The sequence below is a fragment of the Schistocerca americana genome, chromosome 1, assembly GCF_021461395.2.
Source record: "Schistocerca americana isolate TAMUIC-IGC-003095 chromosome 1, iqSchAmer2.1, whole genome shotgun sequence".
NCBI classification, from domain to species: domain Eukaryota; kingdom Metazoa; phylum Arthropoda; class Insecta; order Orthoptera; family Acrididae; genus Schistocerca; species Schistocerca americana.
In genome coordinates this window covers 1,235,394,143-1,235,415,288 of record NC_060119.1, presented here as the reverse complement: position 1 = coordinate 1,235,415,288, position 21,146 = coordinate 1,235,394,143, and the positions used below count along the sequence as shown (strand labels likewise).

General features: G+C 42.6%; 1 protein-coding gene across 1 annotated transcript in view; it reads right to left on the bottom strand.

Annotated features, from left to right (window-relative positions):
* The window catches only part of LOC124598405 (Down syndrome cell adhesion molecule-like protein Dscam2), a 701,156-nt gene that overhangs the window by 540,837 nt on the left and 139,173 nt on the right, over positions 1 to 21,146 (bottom strand). The window contains exon 4 of the mRNA XM_047135998.1: positions 7,490 to 7,651. Coding sequence (XP_046991954.1) covers positions 7,490 to 7,651 — 162 coding nt within the window. The remainder of the gene's footprint in view (positions 1 to 7,489; positions 7,652 to 21,146) is intronic.

The following is a 21,146-nucleotide window of genomic DNA, read 5'->3' as shown; positions in this document are numbered from 1 at the left end:
CCTCTCTGGTGCCTATACCTTTCCTAAATGCAAACTGGTCGCCATCTAAAACACCTACAATCGTCTTTTCCATTCCTCTGTATATTATTTTTGTCAGCAACTTTGACGCGCTAGCTGTTAGCAATAATTCTCACACTCGTCAGCTATTGCTCCCTGCCGCCGTTGGATAAGCAGCTGCAGCAGCAAGTCGTATACTCCTAGCTCACTCATTTGTTACATAGTTTAATTCTTAATTTCTTTGCGTGTTTTTGGTACTTGCATTGTGTAATTCATAAATTTCGGGCGTATTATAGTATTTGAGAGTTGTAGAATCGCGTTTTAGTACCTGAATAGTGTAAATTCGCGTAGTCGTTTGTCTACTGTTTTGTTTTGAACGGCCAGTGTCGGTTGGTCGCAGTCAGTGTGCTCCCTGCCGCCGTTGGATAAGCAGCTGCAGCAGCAAGTCGTATACTCCTAGCTCACTCATTTGTTACATAGTTTAATTCTTAATTTCTTTGCGTGTTTTTGGTACTTGCATTGTTTAATTCATAAATTTCGGGCGTATTATAGTATTTGAGAGTTGTAGCATCGCGTTTTAGTACCTGAATAGTGTAAATTCGCGTAGTCGTTTGTCTACTGTTTTGTTTTGAACGGACAGTGTCGGTTGGTCGCAGTCAGTGTGCTCCCTGCCGCCGTTGGATAAGCAGCTGAGCAGCAAGTCGTATACTCCTAGCTCACTCATTTGTTACATAGTTTAATTCTTAATTTCTTTGCGTGTTTTTGGTTCTTGCATTGTTTAATTCATAAATTTCGGGCGTATTATAGTATTTGAGAGTGTAGCATCGTGTTTTAGTACCTGAATAGTGTAATTTCGCTTAGTCTCCTTCCGCCGCCGAGCAGTGTCAGCAGTGCGTAAGTAGCAGCATTACTGCATTTACTAGGCAATCTTGTATTTTAATAACCGTTTAAATTTTGTCGATTTGTTTGCGCTCTCTGTAGATTAGTTCAGACGTTCTTTGCACTACAGTTTTAGCATGGATAGGGACTGCAACTGCTGTGTTCGGATGCAGGCTGAGTTGGCATCCCTTCGCTCCCAGCTTCAGGCAGTGTTGGCTTCGGTCACACAGCTTGAGGCTGTTGCCAATGGGCATCACTGTGGGGGTCGGGATGGGGGTTTGTCGGGGACGGCCAGCTCGTCCCACGCATCCCCTGATCGGACTACGACTGTGGTTGCCCGGGATACTGCCCGCATTGAGGCTGATCCCTCACCTGTGGTAGAGTGGGAGGTCGTTTCAAGGTGTGGCAGGGGGCGAAAGACATTCCGGAGGGCTGAACGGAAAGCCTCTCCAGTTTGTCTGACGAACCGGTTTCAGGCTCTGTCTCAGGCTGATACTGATCTTCGGCCTGACATGGCTGCTTGTCCTGTTCCAGAGGTTGCCCCTCAGTCTGCAAGATCCGGGCAGTCGCAGAGGGTGGGCTTACTGGTAGTTGGGAGCTCCAACGTCAGGCGCGTAATGGGGCCCCTTAGGGAAATGGCAGCAAGAGAGGGGAAGAAAACCAATGTGCACTCCGTGTGCATACCGGGGGGAGTCATTCCAGATGTGGAAAGGGTCCTTCCGGATGCCATGAAGGGTACAGGGTGCACCCATCTGCAGGTGGTCGCTCATGTCGGCACCAATGATGTGTGTCGCTATGGATCGGAGGAAATCCTCTCTGGCTTCCGGCGGCTATCTGATTTGGTGAAGACTGCCAGTCTCGCTAGCGGGATGAAAGCAGAGCTCACCATCTGCAGCATCGTCGACAGGACTGACTGTGGACCTTTGGTACAGAGCCGAGTGGAGGGTCTGAATCAGAGGCTGAGACGGTTCTGCGACCGTGTGGGCTCCAGATTCCTCGACTTGCGCCATAGGGTGGTGGGGTTTCGGGTTCCGCTGGATAGGTCAGGAGTCCACTACACGCAACAAGCGGCTACACGGGTAGCAGGGGTTGTGTGGCGTGGGCTGGGCGGTTTTTTAGGTTAGATGGCCTTGGGCAAGTACAGGAAGGGCAACAGCCTCAACGGGTGCGGGGCAAAGTCAGGACATGCGGGGACCAAGCAGCAATCGGTATTGTAATTGTCAACTGTCGAAGCTGCGTTGGTAAAGTACCGGAACTTCAAGCGCTGATAGAAAGCACCGAAGCTGAAATCGTTATAGGTACAGAAAGCTGGCTGAAGCCAGAGATAAATTCTGCCGAAATTTTTACAAAGGTACAGACGGTGTTTAGAAAGGATCGATTGCATGCAACCGGTGGTGGAGTGTTCATCGCTGTTAGTAGTAGTTTATCCTGTAGTGAAGTAGAAGTGGATAGTTCCTGTGAATTATTATGGGTGGAGGTTACACTAAACAACCGAACTAGGTTACTAATTGGCTCCTTTTACCGACCTCCCGACTCAGCAGCATTAGTGGCAGAACAACTGAGAGAAAATTTGGAATACATTTCACATAAATTTTCTCAGCATGTTATAGTCTTAGGTGGAGATTTCAATTTACCAGATATAGACTGGGACACTCAGATGTTTAGGACGGGTGGTAGGGACAGAGCATCGAGTGACATTATACTGAGTGCACTATCCGAAAATTACCTCGAGCAATTAAACAGAGAACCGACTCGTGGAGATAACGTATTGGACCTACTGATAACAAACAGACCCGAACTTTTCGAATCTGTAGGTACAGAACAGGAAATCAGTGATCATAAGGCCGTTGCAGCATCCCTGAATATGGAAGTTAATAGGAATATAAAAAAAGGGAGGAAGGTTTATCTGTTTAGCAAGAGTAATAGAAGGCAAATTTCAGACTACCTAACAGATCAAAACAAAAATTTCTGTTCCGACACTGACAATGTTGAGTGTTTATGGAAAAAGTTCAAGACAATCTTAAAATGCGTTTTAGACAGGTACGTGCCGAGTAAAACTGTGAGGGACGGGAAAAACCCACCGTGGTACAACAACAAAGTTAGGAAACTACTGCGAAAGCAAAGAGAGCTCCACTCCAAGTTTAAACGCAGCCAAAACCTCTCAGACAAACAGAAGCTAAACGATGTCAAAGTTAGCGTAAGGAGGGCTATGCGTGAAGCGTTCATTGAATTCGAAAGTAAAATTCTATGTACCGACTTGACAGAAAATCCTAGGAAGTTCTGGTCTTACGTTAAATCAGTAAGTGGCTCGAAACAGCATATTCAGACACTACGGGATGATGATGGCATTGAAACAGAGGATGACACGCGTAAAGCTGAAATACTAAACACCTTTTTCCAAAGCTGTTTCACAGAGGAAGACCGCACTGCAGTTCCTTCTCTAAATCCTCGCACAAACGAAAAAATGGCTGACATCGAAATAAGTGTCCAAGGAATAGAAAAGCAATTGGAATCACTCAATAGAGGAAAGTCCACTGGACCTGACGGGATACCAATTCGATTCTACACAGAGTACGCGAAAGAACTTGCCCCCCTTCTAACCGCCGTGTACCGCAAGTCTCTAGAGGAACGGAGGGTTCCAAATGATTGGAAAAGAGCACAGATAGTCCCAGTCTTCAAGAAGGGTCGTCGAGCAGATGCGCAAAACTATAGACCTATATCTCTTACGTCGATCTCTTGTAGAATTTTAGAACATGTTTTTTGCTCGCGTATCATGTCATTTCTGGAAAACCAGAATCTACTATGTAGGAATCAACATGGATTCCGGAAACAGCGATCGTGTGAGACCCAACTCGCCTTATTTGTTCATGAGACCCAGAAAATATTAGATACAGGCTCCCAGGTAGATGCTATTTTTCTTGACTTCCGGAAGGCGTTCGATACAGTTCCGCACTGTCGCCTGATAAACAAAGTAAGAGCCTACGGAATATCAGACCAGCTGTGTGGCTGGATTGAAGAGTTTTTAGCAAACAGAACACAGCATGTTGTTATCAATGGAGAGACGTCTACAGACGTTAAAGTAACCTCTGGCGTGCCACAGGGGAGTGTTATGGGACCATTGCTTTTCACAATATATATAAATGACTTAGTAGATAGTGTCGGAAGTTCCATGCGGCTTTTCGCGGATGATGCTGTAGTATACAGAGAAGTTGCTGCATTAGAAAATTGTAGCGAAATACAGGAAGATCTGCAGCGGATAGGCACTTGGTGCAGGGAGTGGCAACTGACCCTTAACATAGACAAATGTAATGTATTGCGAATACATAGAAAGAAGGATCCTTTATTGTATGATTATATGATAGCGGAACAAACACTGGTAGCAGTTACTTCTGTAAAATATCTGGGAGTATGCGTACGGAACGATTTGAAGTGGAATGATCATATAAAATTAATTGTTGGTAAGGCGGGTACCAGGTTGAGATTCATTGGGAGAGTGCTTAGAAAATGTAGTCCATCAACAAAGGAGGTGGCTTACAAAACACTCGTTCGACCTATACTTGAGTATTGCTCATCAGTGTGGGATCCGTACCAGGTCGGGTTGACGGAGGAGATAGAGAAGATCCAAAGAAGAGCGGCGCGTTTCGTCACTGGGTTGTTTGGTAACCGTGATAGCGTTACGGAGATGTTTAATAAACTCAAGTGGCAGACTCTGCAAGAGAGGCGCTCTGCATCGCGGTGTAGCTTGCTCGCCAGGTTTCGAGAGGGTGCGTTTCTGGATGAGGTATCGAATATATTGCTTCCCCCTACTTATACTTTCCGAGGAGATCACGAATGTAAAATTAGAGAGATTAGAGCGCGCACGGAGGCTTTCAGACAGTCGTTCTTCCCGTGAACCATACGCGACTGGAACAGGAAAGGGAGGTAATGACAGTGGCACGTAAAGTGCCCTCCGCCACACACCGTTGGGTGGCTTGCGGAGTATCAATGTAGATGTAGATGTAGATGTATTACATTGTACACACTAAAGTGAATAGACGTTTTGTTTCCACTCTCCCCCCCGTGATTACAGAAATTCTAATTGAAAGGTATCGAACCATTCTGCCTCATTTAATCTTAAGTCTTCCAAAGTTCTTTTAAATTCTGATTCTAATACTGGATCCCCTACCTCTTCTAAATAGACTTGTTCCTTCTTCTGTCACATCACACAAATCTTCGTCCTCATAGAGGCCATCACTCTTCTCTTCCTACCTATCCGCTACCCTCCTCTGAATTTAACAGTGGAAATCCCGTTGCACTCGTAATGTTGCCACCGCTACTTTTAATTTCACCGAAGGTTGTTTTGACTTTCCTATAGGCTGAGTCAGTCCTTCCGACAGTCATGTCTCTTTCGATTTCTTCGTATTCTTCAAGGAGTCATTTCGTCATAACTTCCCTGAGTTTCCTATTTATTTCATTCCTCAGTGACATGTATTTCTGTATTCCTGAATTTCACTAACATTTTTGGTCTTACTCCATCATTGAGCAACTGAAACATTTCTTCTGTTACCAATGGTTTCCTGGCAGTTTACTTTCTAGGTACTTACGTTTTCCTTTCCAACTTGCCCTTTTTAGAGATGTCCACTCCACTTCAACTGAGCTGCCTACTGACATGTTCCTTACTCTGTACTCTGAGAGAACTTGAGGCGTGTCTCTTCCTTCCTTACTACTTCCGTACCCCACTCCTTTGCGCAATGGTTTTTCCTGACTAGTCTCTTAAAGTTGAGGCTGATCTTCATCTTTACTAAATTGTAATCTGTTCTGTATTTGATCCTGAGTACGCCTTACTGTCCAGTATCTGATTTCGGATTCTCTGACCATGATGTAATCTTCCCGTATCTCGAGTCCTTTTCCATGTATACCTCATTCTCCTGTAATTCTTGAACAGAGTATTCGCTATTACTACCTGAAATTTATTACAGAACTCAATTAGTCTTTCTTCCTTTTCATTCCAAATACCAAGCCCATATTCTCCAGCAGCTCTTTCCTCTACTTCTTCCACTATGACCGCATTCCAGTCCCTCATGACTACTAGATTTTCATCTCCCTTTAGGTACTGCGTTTCCTGTTCGATATCCTCATATACTTTCTGTATCTCTTCATCTTCGGCTTAGGACTTCGACATATATAACTAAGTTATCGTTCTCAGTGTTGGTTTGTGGTCACTTCTGATGAGATCAAACCTATCACTGAACTATTCACAGTAATTCACGAATTCTACTCCCGTTGTAGCGTTTTCAGATGCTGTTGATATTTCCCTATACTCATTAGGCCAGAAATGCTTGCCTTATTTCCATTTCGCGTCACTAACCCCCATTATATCTAGATTGAGCCTTAGCATTTCCATTTTCCGATTTTCTAGTTTCCCTGTCATGTTCAAACTTCTGACATTCTACGCCACCACTCGTAGAACATTGCTGTTTAGTTGGTTATTCAATCTTTTTCTGATGGTCACGTCCTCTTTCGCTGTCTCTTCCAGGAGATTCGAATTATTATTCCGGAATCTTTTACCAACAAGATGACCATCATGACTCTTTTTCAGCCGGCCGAACTGGCCGTGCGGTTCTAGGCGCTGCAGTCTGGAATCGCGAGACCGCTACGGTCGCAGGTTCGAATCCTGCTTCGGGCATGGATATGTGTGATGTCCTTAGGTTAGTTAGGTTTAACTAGTTCTAAGTTCTAGAGGACTAATGACCTCAGAAGTTGAGTCCCATAGTGCTCAGAGCCATTTGAACCATTTTGAACTCTTTTTCAGCCTCATGGCACATGTCCTGTGGTTGCACATTATGTGCTTTTAATACAGTGGTGTCCATTTCCTTCTGCATCCTCATGCTGTTGATCATTACTCATTCTTGTCGCGCTGTGTAGGCGCGTGGTTTGAGGAGCCTTGACACGGTTCGCGCGACTCCCCCCGTCGGAGGTTCGAGTCCTCCCTCGGACATGGGTGTTTGTGTTGTCCTTAGCGTAAGTTAGTTTAAGCTAGATTAAGTAGTGTGTAGTCCTGGTCCCATAGGAACTTACCACAAATTTCCAATTACTGATTCTTCCTCCTTTAGGGGCAGTTTCCCAAATGTTCAAATGTGTGTGAAATCTTATCGGACTTAACTGCTAAGGTCATCAGTCCCTAAACTTACACACTACTTAACCTAAATTATCCTAAGGACAAACACACACACACACACATGCCCGAGGGAGAACTCCAACCTCCGCCGGGACCAGGCAGTTTCCCACCCCAAGGCTAGAGAGTGCACTGAACATCTGTCCGCTCCTCAGCCCTCTTTGACGGGTCGTTGGCAGAATGAGAGTGACGTGTTATGCCGGAAGTCTTCTCCCGCTAATGCTCAGTATTATTAATCAAAATTTAAGCGGTGGTGGGTTTCGAACCCGGAACCGAGGCCGTTTTCTTTAGTAAGCTACCGTTTTTTTAAATTTTTTTACCTCTAGACTCTAGGCCACTTATTGGGTGCAAAGAGCGGGAAATTGAGGAACACTACAGAAGTACTCTAACGCGCAGTCTCACGTCGAGTGACTCTGCGTTCCTGCGATGTGAGGGAGTGACATAAGCACGCCATCTCACCTGCTTCGTGGCTGCCCGGCAGGATGATGGTGTCGTCCCGGAACCAGGAGGAGACGGAGACGTCGTCCCGGACGAAGGGCGGGATGACGCAGCGCAGCACCGCCGTGTTGCCCAGCAGCGCATGCGCGCGGTACACCTGCACCTCGTAGTCCTGCCGCACCACTGCAACAGAAGATGGAGGTTCGTTTTATGGTCGAAACGTCAAGTAAAAAAAAAAAATGATGGATCTGCATATCACCACAGTGCGGTTTCCCGAGTTAGTATATTTGTACTGCATGGTACTACTATGATGGCGATGATCTGATGATGGTGAATTGTGTGTGCCAAATAGAGTTGCTTGATTAGTTTGGGGGAAGGAACCAAACAGCGAGGTCATCTGTCCCGACGGACTAGGGAAGAATCGGGAAGGATGGCGAAGGAAGTCGGCCATGCCTGTAACGCCGGAAATGCATATCCTCCTATTTCCATCTATTGTACTATAATTTTTTTTCCTTATTTTGTTACCTGAAGATATGACATTTCTGTGTCTTTATATATTGTAATTGTTTTACTATATATATATATATATATATATATATATATATATATATATATATATGTCGATGTATAATTGGTTTGTTTTGTAAATACTATTTGTATTTTTACGCTGGGTCTTGCCTAGGGAAAACTATGCTATCGAACGATTACATCAATAGGTCGTGTGGAGAACCAAAGTGTTTAGGATCTTTGGTAGTGTGAACTCTGCTGCATGGAGCGCGGGCAGAGGGAGTCTGGCTGGAGTAGGGCAGTGGAGCAGGTGTGTTGGGTGGAGCTCCCGCGAGTTGCGCGCTTTCGGGGTTTTGCAGCATGTAATTGCGCTCGACTTGCTATGATAGTTTCTGGCACGGTGTCGCGGACGGGAAACATTAGCTGGCACACATCAAGAGCCCGTTTCGCCTGGTGACCGTGCCAAGAAGAAGGCGCGCCAACATCCAGCTTCTGCAACAGCGACGGCCGACAATGAGTGACTGTCGCCACCTCCTCGACCGACGACTTCAAACCTTCAATCAACCAACAAGGAAGACTGGAATCACGTAAAGTTTTAGAAATGTATGGCAGACCTCAGGTTTTGAAACTGTTCCATTTGCCTCACAAAATTACAGCAACTTAGCATGAACCTTCGTTGCTCATTGTCCCAATTGCATTACCAAGCAGGTTCCCTTACTTTTCTGAAATGAACCCGAGTGTCGTTGAAATTCAAACGCCAGCGCTAAAGTAATATCATTCCATTTCACTGCTTTAATTTCAAAGTTCAGTTAAGGTATTCATAGCTGGCTACAATATTTAGATTGCACAAGCACAAATCAAGAGTGCGAGTTTTGTTACCGTATTTTAGCTTACCTGTGACTGCAGCTCAGCTTGGTACATACTAAATTTTACTATTGTTAATTGTTCAGAATCATTTAGTTCAAGTTCAAAGTTAAATCTCTTATTTCTAAATTGCGTAGATTCAAGTAGCTTTTGAAATGATTGTTGAGGTAGCTCTAGACTAACCTTATTTTATTGAATTTCGTAGTGCTTCAGAAACAAAGCTCACTATTAATTTCAGTCACTAAATTAACTTTCTATTTCCCGGTTTTATTAATTCTTTTGCTAAATTAAGTCAGAGTGTAGCGAAATTTATTACTTCTGACAAACATTCAGTTTTCACACAACATGTGTCAACCTTCAGTTGCCACGCTTTTAGTGCTAATTATATGTGCAATAACCTTTCTTTTTCAGTTATTACTCGTATAGTGGTTGTCCATAGGACTGGCGACCGTAAATTTCCACAAATCTCATATATCTAATTAACGCCAGTTAATTGTTAACGTAATGGCCGCACATTTACTTTCTTTATTAACTTTACCCCTTTTAAAAATTAATTTCCACCAGTTTCATTTGCATTTTTCTTTTCATTTAGATGTAACCCTTTCCTCCCTCTTTATCGACAGATTAACTTCGGTGACGATTGATTTTCCCAAATTTCCATTAGGTACACGCGGTTTAATTTTTACTGTCATTAAGGCCGATAAGTTAGGGGGAGGTTACATGCCTTTCAGAGGAATCATCGCGACGTTTACCTGAAGCGATTTAGAGAAATCACGGAAAATTTAAATCAGGATGGCTGGACGCGGGTTTGAACCGTCGTCCTCCCGAATGCGAGTCCAGTGTGCTAACCACTTCGCCACGTCGCGCGGTGCCTAAATACGGGTTATTAGCGCCGTTATTAAAACGTTTCGGGAGGAATGTGGTTAAAAAATCTAAATTGCGAACAAAGTTTTTGTTGATCTACAAAACTCTATATGTTGTTGTTCGTCACCATCATACAGAGCTTGTGTTGTTTGAAACACGCACGAGCCGGCCGCGGTGGCCGAGCGGTTCTAGGCGCTTCAGTGGGGAACCGCGCAACAGCTACGGTCGCAGGTTTGAATCCTGCCTCGGGCATGGCTGTGTGTGATGTCCTTAGGTTAGTTATGTTTAAGTAGTTCTAAGTTCTATGGGACTGATTACCTCAGATGTTAAGTCCCATAGTGCTCAGAATCATTTGAACCGCTTGAAACACATACGTTGCTGGAAAATACACCAGAGAGAAACATCCGTAATGGCTAACTCTCGGATGGCACAAAGAGTAGACTTCTGTGAATGTTAACGACATCTGGGGGACGACTTGTGGATTACCGCATACATAAAAAACCAAAGGTTAAAACGGCTGGGGCCATCGTAGAATGCTTGTAGCTATATCAACTGAAGTGCAATACGCTCTATGAAAATCACACCGCATACATCCATCGGAAATATTCGAGAGAAATTCAGCCTTATTCAAGACATTGCGTTTATTATTTCAGTTGTAACTGAATTACCCCTGTTGCAACGGAAAACAAAAATTCCAGTTTTTTTGCTCTGGTATAGCCGTCTCGAATCGACGGAAAATTGGCTCCAGATTTCTGTCTTCATTCGTGAAGAAGACACAGCACTGCGAAAACGAATGAATCTTTTTGAAAGAACCTGTGCAGTAACGCCAATACTTGGCAGTATAAAGATCAAAAGAATATATTAAAAAATGTTACTGCTCGGCCACTTACAAATAACAATCCATATGTTGGAAGTAACAAGGATTATTCAGAGAAACAACATTGCAAAATCCGTCCACCTCTACTTCTGAGAGGTGAAGTTAGGACAACTTCCAGTTGAAGCCAAAGTGTCCAGAGAGCTGGTCTATCAAGACAAGTGAAGTCATCGGCACCTCACAACAGCAGTGAAGGTGATACAGTTGTGTATAAATATTGCATTTATCCGGTGGTCTGAACTGCCTGTACCCAGTTTGCAGCTGACCAACCTTGCCGCAAGACCTGTGTCTTCTAGTCATGGAGACCGCCTTCGAATTACAGAGTGCCGAGTGGAGATACTTCTGTGTGAAGTCACTATAGTTTTTGGGGAACCTGTGAAGTGTCGACGTCGATAGTAAAACATTATGAGAGTTTAATGTTTTATTCCAAGTGTTTTCAAGTCGTCGTTCTTCCGCACCAGCTGCAGCTGCTGCTTATTCAGCTACGTGTTGGATTCTAGCTGACGTCTGTCGAGGCAGTTCCGCATTTGTACGTCCAGGACAATTTTCCAGCGATCCTGGCGCTATGGTCGACTGCCAGCGAGTAGGTGCAGCCATTGCCCAGTGCGACGTGGTTCTCGTGCTGGCTGCTGGAGTGTACTCAGTACCATTCCGAATTTATGATCGGCCTTGATGACCTATCCGCGATGTAACTGGTGGTGGTAATCGAGTAGTCGGCTGATCTCCCGTCTACCCCTGGTAAGTGTCAGTACCCTGGTAAGTGCCTGAGTGTCGATCAGGAACATGGACCACTAGAATCCCTGTTGCTGGCTTCCACATTGAAGTCTATTGTTGGCAGCACTCTGTGATATGGTATTGTCAGAAGAATGCCAATTCCCCCATCAGTAGATAGCAGGCGGCGAGCAGCATGAAGTTCGTCAGGTGAAGGCCATCATCTTCAGCAAGTTCACAGACAGTATCAGGATATCTAGTACATACATTCACTGTTGTTGTTGTTGTGGTCTTCAGTCCTGAGACTGGTTTGATGCAGCTCTCCATGCTACTCTATCCTGTGCAAGTCTCTTCATCTCCCAGTACCTACTGCAGCCTACATCCTTCTGAATCTGCTTAGTGGATTCATCTCTTGGTCTCCCTCTACGATTTTTACCCTCCACGCTGCCCCCAGTTCTAAATTGGTGATCCCTTGATGCCTCAGAACATGTCCTACCAACCGGTCCCTTCTTCTAGACAAGTTGTGCCACAGACTCCCCTTCTCCCCAATTCTATTCAATACCTCCTCATTACTTATGTGTTCTACCCACCTAATCTTTAGCATTCTTCTGTAGCACCACATTTCAAAAGCTTCTATTCTCTTCTTGTCTAAATTATTTAACGTCCGTATTTCACTTCCATACATGGCTACACTCCATACAAATACTTTCAAAAATAACTTTCTGACACTTAAATCTATACTCGATGTTAACAAATTTCTCTTCAGAAACGCTTTCCTTGCCATTGCCAGTCTACATTTTATATCCTCTCTACTTCGACCATCATCAGTTATTTTGCTCCCCAAATAGCAAAACTCTTTTACTACTTTAAGTGTCTCATTTCCTAATCTAATTCCCTCAGCATCACCCGACTTAATTCGACTATATTCCATTATCCTCGTTTTGCTTTTATTGATGTTCATCTTATATCCTCCTTTCAAGACACTGTCCATTCCGTTCAGCTGCTCTTCCAGGTCCTTTGCCGTCTCTGACAGAATTACAATGTCATAGGCAAAAATCAAAGTTTTTACATTTTCAACTTTTGTAGTCCTGTCTTCCTCAGTTGCGTGTAATATTACGGTATATTGATAATTTTTACTTATGGACCGTCTGACAGCAACTGAATAAAACACAATTTTAGTGCCATAAGCGTTTCGCCTTTATTTTCTGCAAGGCATCATCAGTGGCCTGGAATATGTACATATGGTTGCTATTTTATTTACATTTTTGTCACTGTGCCTATAGGTTATAAACAGTTCTGGTGGTTGCTATTTCCTATTAAGTAGTAATGAACTGTACTTACAGGTTGCGTGGACAATTTCTTACATATTACTCTCCTGTTACATTTTTGGTGTTCTTCTTATTATGAACGCCAATTTGCGGTTTTTTCCACATTCCACAGCACTATGCACTGAACGCTTGTTTTAATGCAATGTTTTGGTTTCTGTTGCCAACTGTCAAATGTTTTTGCCAAAGATCGAAACATATGAGTGTAATTATTGAAGTATCTGTGGTCTGTTCGTGTATGCATTTGGGTGTGCGTTTGTATATGTGTTTGTGCTGTGTGTGTGTATGTGTATGTGTTTTGGTGTGGTATATAATTTTTTTTATGCTGTGTGTGTGTGTGTGTGTGTGTGTGTGTGTGTGTGTGTGTGTGTGTGTGTGTGTGGGTGTGTGTGTGTGTGTATGTGTGTGTCCAGATGGTGTGGGGAAGAGTTTTTTTGTTTTATGTTATCATTTCCTTTATTAAGTGTAGTAGGGAGCCTGTGCTGATGTGTGTTTGTTCATTGATCACATGTTTGTTTTCTGCTATGGCTTTCTGGATGTGGAAGTTTTCTTGTGTTTGTGTAAGATGTTTGTCATGGTTGCTTATTCTCATTATTTTCATTTCTTGTTCCATGTTTGTAGGATGATGGTTGTAGTGTTTTAAATGTTCTGCAAATGTGGAATGGTTTGTTTCATACTTCCAACATCTGGTATGATCTTTGTATCTTGTTTCAAAATTCCTGCATGTCATGCCTATGTATACTGCATCACAACTTTGACATTCAAGTTTATATATTTCTGATTGTTGAAATTTGTCCCTCCTGGTAGCTGGCTGGCTTAGGTGTGATTGAAGGGTTTGCCCAGGCTTATATGCTATTTTGAAGCCCTGTCTCTTTAGGATGTTTGCAACTCTGTGTGTTAGTTTATGTTTGTAGGTCATGGTGTACCATCTGGTTCTTTTCTGTGTGGTGTTGTCATTGTGTGTGTTTGTTGAGTGTGTTTGTGAGTTTTCAGCTTGTGAGTTCTTTTGTATTCTGGAAATGTTGTGTTTGTTTTTTATTTGTGTTTTTATTTTTTGATTGAGCCTGTGTACCACATTGTGTCATACCCGTTATTCATAGCTATTTGTATGATTGTACTCATTTCTTGTTCATAGTTTCTCTATCCTGTGCAAGCCTCTTGATCTCCCAGTACCTACTGCAGCCTACATCCTTCTGAATCTGCTTCATGTATTCATCTCTTGGTCTCCCTCTACGATTTTTACCCTCCACGCTGCCCTCCAGTACTAAATTGGTGATCCCTTGATGCCTCAGAACATGTCCTACCAACCGATCCCTTCTTCTAGTCAAGGTGTGCCACAAACTCCTCTTCTCCCCAGTTCTATTCAATACCTCCTCATTAGTTATGTATACATTCACTATAGTATCGTAATCATGGAATCTAGTGGTGTTACTGTTACTGTTACCATCGATCCCAATGATCAATCCATTACAAGAGCTGGAGTGCTGGTTTAAAGTGAGCTAGCATGAGGCTACGACACAACGCTCATTTTGTAATGAGTGAAAATGTTCTCCTCATTCTACTGTATTCATTTAACAGGCTGTTAACTGTTTTGACAGTTCCGTGCTATGTGCTCTTATGAAACAGCACATCTTCCAAGCTAACAAATTTGCTTGTCTCGTTTCTTCTGGCGTTCTGCTGAATGGGTACCTTCACTTGGCAAACAGGGTGGTAATGTGTCGACCAGTTGATCCACTTGCGATATACTGGCTCACTTCCTGCTTCTGCCTCTGTCTTGGCAGGCTTGAGTTTGCCTATAACATTGTGAATGTTTAGTAAATTTGAATGTTTAGTAAAATTTTCTGATTTCTACCCTTTTCTCCCATGTGCTGTTACAGAACTTAATGGAACAGCGATTCGTGCCAGGAAAACTTTGCCACTGCACGGCATAATCGTACCATTAGAGCCAATGGTGATTGGAAACTGTGGGCGACATTTACCATCAGGGCTTGGGGAGACTTAACTAGTGGATCCAGGGAGCAATTAACAGTTATCATCACAGAGGGATGTGCCACAGTTGCCACCTGTCTTTCATTCCTGTAGCCGTCTTACTCCTGTTGGATGCTGCAATGAGACCCTATAGAACGTCGCAAGCTCCATGCAGAGCCATTAGGTGCTTTCTAGGGTGCAGTCTATGACGCAATGAGAATACTCTGGTAACCCAGTGCCTCACACTTCTTACACCAAGGGCAGCTGAACAATATTGGCGGAGGTGCGGCCAGTGTGCTGTGACGTCGCCGGGTGCTGAGTAAGCACTCCCACAATGCAACAGCTGAGACAGCATGGCGCATGTGGGTATCAGCACATTCCGGCGTGGACAAAGCCCTGTTGCCTAGTTGCCTACCAACACTGCTGGCACCTGTCTTGTGTTCATCTGTCAACAATGTTACCTCATCACAAATCTAGATTGTTTTAGAATTGACCATTGTATTGAAGGTAGTATATATATATATATATATATATATATATATATATATATATATATATATATATATATATAAAATTGTCTTTTATCCAGATTCATCTCAAAGATACTTATAAGGGTGCTAAAGTCCTTGATGTCAGGCGCCCTACATCATCATAAAAGGTATTTTGTCCCTCAAGAAACTATTGTAGGAGTACTGATGTTCACACTATGCACAGATCAAGGGCATCAGTAGACAAAACACAGATTCCATAAAGATGAGGTTTAGATTATGCTTATCCATTATGGATATTTTAGAACCTATTTACAAGATAAGGTTTAATTTATTGAGACATTCGATGATATCGTTTTAGATATAATACTGCATATGAAAGTCACTAATATTTCTGCTCCAGCATAATCAATAAGCTGTGCCAACATCTCCTCTAAAATCTTCCACAGATGAAGTAGTGCACCATTTGGGTCTCTTCATAGGGCTTGGGTAATACAGACAAGGTGAAGAACAACAGAATAGCCACTTGGAACACGAGTTCTTTTAATGCAGCAAATCAGAAAACCTTAAACTTTGAATGTACAGTTTATTGTGTACCCGAGGCCCCTTTACTCTTCAATATTATATGACACATTAAGTGATGTATCAGTAATGAGTAGCCTGTTTAAAATTATACTTTGATCAACATTACAGACTAATGTAAATAAAATGCTTGTAGTTACCTCACACCTGTTTTAATGCAATGTAACTTGTCTTTCCGTCCTGATAGTCTTCATATCTCTCTTAAGTATACAATGACATTTCATCTTTCTGGATTTCATTGGGCGATTCCTTACAAGGGAACCTCCCCATCGCACGCCCCTCAGATTTTGTTATAAGTTGGCACAGTGGATAGGCCTTGATAAACTGAACACAGATCAATTGAGAAAACAGGAAGAAGTTGTGTGGAACTGTGAAAAAATAAGCATAATATACAAACTGAGTAGTCAATGGGCCACATAAGCACCATAATGGAGTATGTGCGATTAGGAGCGCCGTGGTCCCGTGGTAGCGTGAGCAGCGGGAGAACGAGAGGTCCTTGGTTCAAGTGTTCCCTCGAGTGAAAATTTTACTTTCTTTATTTTTGCATAGTTATTATCTGTCCGTTCGTTCATTGACATCTCTCTTCACTGTAATAAGTTAAGTGTCTGTGTTTTGCGACCGCATTGCAAAACCGTGCGATTAGTAGACGAAAGGACGTGCCTCTCCAATGGGAACAGAAAACATTTGTCGCAAGGTCATAGGTCAACCGATTCCTCCACAGGAAAACACATCTGATATATTCTATACGACACTGGTGACGGCATGTGCGTCACATTGTAACGCCGGAAATGCATATACTCCTATTTCCATCTATTGTACTATTTTTTTTTCCTTGTTTTGTTACCTCAAGATATGACATTTCTGTCTCTTTATATATTGTAATTGTTTTACTGTTTGTATATATATATTTATGCACTCATGTCGATGTATAATTGGTTTGTTTCGTAAATATTATTTGTATTTTTACGCTGGGTCTTGCCTAGGGAAAACTGCTATCGAACGATTACGTCGATAGGTCGTGTGACGAATCAAAGTGTGTAGGATTTTTGGTAGTGTTAACTCTGCCGCGTGGAGCGCGGGCAGAACAGTGAGAGTCTGGCGGGAGTAGCGAGTGGAGCAGGTGTGTTGTGTGACGCTGCCGCGAGTTGCCGCGCTTTCGGGGTTTGGCAGCATGTAATTGCGCTCGACTCGCGATGATAGTTTCTGACATGGTGTCGCGGACGGGAAGCATTAGCTGGCGCACATCAAGAGCCCGTTTCGCCTGGTGACCGTGTCGAGAAGAAGGCGCGCCAACATCCAGCTTCTGCAACAGCGACGGCCGACAATGAGTGACTGTCGCCACCTCCTCGATCGACGGCTTCAAACCATCAATCAACCAACAAGGAAGACTAAAAGCACGTAAAGTTTCAGAACTGTATGGCAGACCTCAGCTTTTCAAATTGTTCCATTTGCCTCGCAAAATTACAGCAACTTAGCATGAACCTTTGTTGCTCATTGTCCCAATTGCATTGCCAAGCAGGGTCCCTTCCTTTTCCGAAATGAATCCGAGTGTCGTTGAAATTCAAACGCCAGCATTAAAATAATATAATTAGATTTCACTGCTTTAATTTCAAAGTTCAGTAGCTGGCTACAATATTTAGGTTACACGAGCACAAATTTAGAGTGCGAGTTTTGTTAGCATAATTTAGCTTACCTGTGACTGCAGCTCAGCTTGGTACGTACTACATTTTACTATTGTTAATTGTTCAGAATCGTTTAATTCAAGTTCAAAGTTAATTCTTTTATTTCTAAATTGCGTAGATTCAAGTAGCTTTTGAAATGATTGTTGAGGTAGTCCAAGACTAACCTTATTTTACTGAATGTCGATGTGCTTCAGAAAGAAAGCTCACTATTAACTTCAGTCACTAAATTAACTTTCGATTTTCCGGTTTTATTAATTCTTTTGCTAAATTAAGTCAGAGTGTAGCGAAATTTATTACTTCTGACAAACTTTCAGTTTTCACACTACACGTGTCAACCTTCAGTTGCCACGCTTCTAGTGTTAATTATATGTGTAATAACCTTTCTTTTTCAGTTACTATAGTAATTGTCCTTAGGACTGGCGACCGTGATTTCCCCCAAATCTCAAATATCTAATTACCGCTAGTTAATTGTTAACGTAACGGCCGCACATTTACTTTCTTTATTAACTTTACCCCTTTTCAAAATTAATTTCCACCAGTTTCATTTGCATTTTTCCTTTCATTTAGATGTAACCCTTTCCTCCCTCTTTACCGATAGATTAACTTCGGTGACGATTGCTTTTCCCAAATTTCCATTAGGTACACGCGGTTTAATTTTTCACTGTCATTAAGGTCGATAAGTGAGGGGGGAGGTTACAACATGACAGGAATATATTGTCGACCCACCTAACTTGTACTCTTGGCGAATGGGTAAAAAGATTCTTCTACCTTGCCCGATTTAGGTTTTCTTGTGGATGTGATAATCACTCCCAAAAAAGTGATGAAAACGTAAGGGTTTGTCACATAAACTGAAAATAAAAAATTAAACATTTTACTCGATGGAAGATTGGAACCTAGGACCTTTCGTTCCGCAGCTGCTCACGTTACCACCAGACCACGGCGCTCCTACGTTCCTATTGTCCTTAATGTTGCCTATCTTCCCTTGAACTACTCCGTTTGTATATTTTGCTTATTTTTTCACAGTTCCACACAACTTCTTCCTGTTTTCTCAATTGATCAGTGTTCAGTTTTTCAAGGCCTATCCACTGTGCCAACTTATAACTAAAAATGAGGGGGGTGCGGCGGAGGTTCCCTTGTTAGTATCCCCACTTACTCATGCAGTATTTTTACTGCCAGTCACTAAACTTGAGCAAGCTGCAGTGAAGTTATTTTCTCATGTAGATCATTAAACAATTTAAACGATCGTCCAGTCATCTTGTCTTCGCAGGTAGCCTATCTAATGGATTCTAGGGCCAGCAAAAATTTGATTTTTAGTATTTTATGCAAGTATTGACCGAATTAAAAATTATCAGTCAGTTCTAACCTATTCATTAAGAGGTATTATCTTACATTAAAGGTTTAATACAATAAGTCAAGTAATGAAGTTGGATGTCTTGTGGCAGCCTCAAATATTTAACACATTAACTCATTTGTAAAGTAATTAGATAATTGGAGCTACTTTCTACATGGGAGGTTAACTGGTTTTGATACGCTATACATCAGCCTCCATTTTCAGAAGGCTTCTAGCATAAAAACATTCTTACGGTACCCTCCTATTATTTACAGGTAAACCTCATAGAACAGTAATTTTACTATCCTGTTTACTAGAAGGCTCAATATAGACATTAAAACTTCCTGCCTCAAACACATAATTGTAGCAATTGTAGCAAGCAATGAAAAATTTCTTTAACTTCACATAGATGGTGTTATCAACTCTAAAAATATATTTTCTTACGTCGAATCGATCCTGAGCATTCTCCTTCGGATCTGCTCGTCGTGTACGAGAAGTATACATGTTGTCGATGTTGTTGTTGTTGTAGTCTTCAGTCCTGAGACTTGTTTGATGCAGCTCTCCATGCTACTCTATCCTGTGCAAGATTCTTCATCTCCCAGTACCTACTGCAACCTACATCCTTCTGAATCTGCTTGGTGTATTCATCTCTTGGTCTCCCTCTACGATTTTTACCCTCCACGCTGCCCTCCAATACTAAATTGGTGATCCCTTGATGCCTCAGAACATGTCCTACCAACCGATCCCTTCTTCTGGTCAAGTTGTGCCACAAACTTCTCTTCTCCCCAATCCTATTCAATACTTCCTCATTAGTTATGTGATCTACCCATCTAATCTTCAGCGTTCTTCTGTAGCACCACATTTCGAAAGCTTCTATTCTCTTCTTGTCCAAACTATTTATCGTCCATGTTTCACTTCCATACATGGCTACACTCCATACAAATACTTTCAGAAATGACTTCCTGACACTTAAATCTATACTCGATGTTAACAAATTTCTCTTCTTCAGAAACGCTTTCCTTGCCATTGCCAATCTACATTTTATATCCTCTCTACTTCGACCATCATCAGTTATTTTGCTCCCCATATAGCAAAACTCTCATTTCCTAATCTAATTCCCTCAGCATCACTCGACTTAATTCGACTACATCAAGCTGTAACCATTTTATCAGCAGACTTGAAGTATCCTTTAAAAGACGATGAAAATAAGACCGAATAAGTATGACTTTTAGGTCCTGTGTCTGTTTTCGCGAGTTATGTGATGACACAAAAGTATCTCCATTCGGTCATCTGTAGTTCGAAGGTGGTCTCCATGACCAGAAGACAGACTGACACAGATCTTGTCCCAAGGTTGGTCAGCTGCAAACAGAGTACAGATAGTTGAGACAACCGGACAGATGTAATATTTATACACAACTGTATCACCTTCATTGCTAGTGTGACGTGGCGATGACTTCACTTGGCTTGATAAACCAGCTCTCTGGACACTTCGGCCTCAGCTGAAAGTTGTCCTAACTTCACCTTTCAGAAGTAGAGGTGGACGTATTCTGCAACGTTAGAACTCTGAATAATCCTTGTTACTTTCAACAAATGGCTTGTTAATTCACACCGCGTGGTCAAAACTATGATAGCATACTCCTCTCTCTACGATGTCATTCAGGTATATTGGCGTTATGAACATCCAGCTCTTATAGTGCATAGCAATTACCTCCGTCTTGAAGCAGATCTTCCTTGTTGGGATTCTATCCAGCGGTTGAGTATTGACCTGGTTTGCTCTCCATTTCCAAGCCTATCATTTCGATACGTTTCAGTATACACTGAAGCGCCAAAGAAACTGGTATAGGCGTGCGTTTTCAAATACATAGATATGTAAACAGGCAGAATACGGCGCTGCAGTCGGCAACGTCTGTATAGGCTCGACAAGTGTCTGGCCCAGTTATTGTTAGATCGGTTACTGGTGCTACTATCGCAGGTTATCAAGATTTAAGTGTTTGAACGTGGTGTTATAGTTTGCGCACGAGCGATGGGTCCCAGCACCACCGAAGTAGCGATGAAGTGAGAATTTTCGCGTACGACCGTTTCGCGAGTGTACCGTTAATATCAGGGATCCGGTAAAATATCAAATCTGCGACATCGTTGCGGCCGCCAAAAGATCCTGTAAGAACTGGATCAAAGACAGCTGAAGAAAATCGTTCAGCGTGAGAGAAGTGCAACCCTGAAGCAAATTGCTGCAGATTTCAGTGCTGGGTCATCAACAAATGTCAGCGCGCGAACCATTCAAAGAACCATCATCGATATGGGCTTTGGGACCCGAAGGCCCAGTCGTGTACCCTTGATGACTGTGTAGGGAAGCAGCCTACTCACGCCTTAATAAATTCATATCAGTCTTTCCATTGTGTGCCAGCCAGTCTGCTGTAACTAGCTCTGACGTCATAAATGTTGCGCAATACTTTAAAAATCATGTAAATAACCTGTAACGTTTC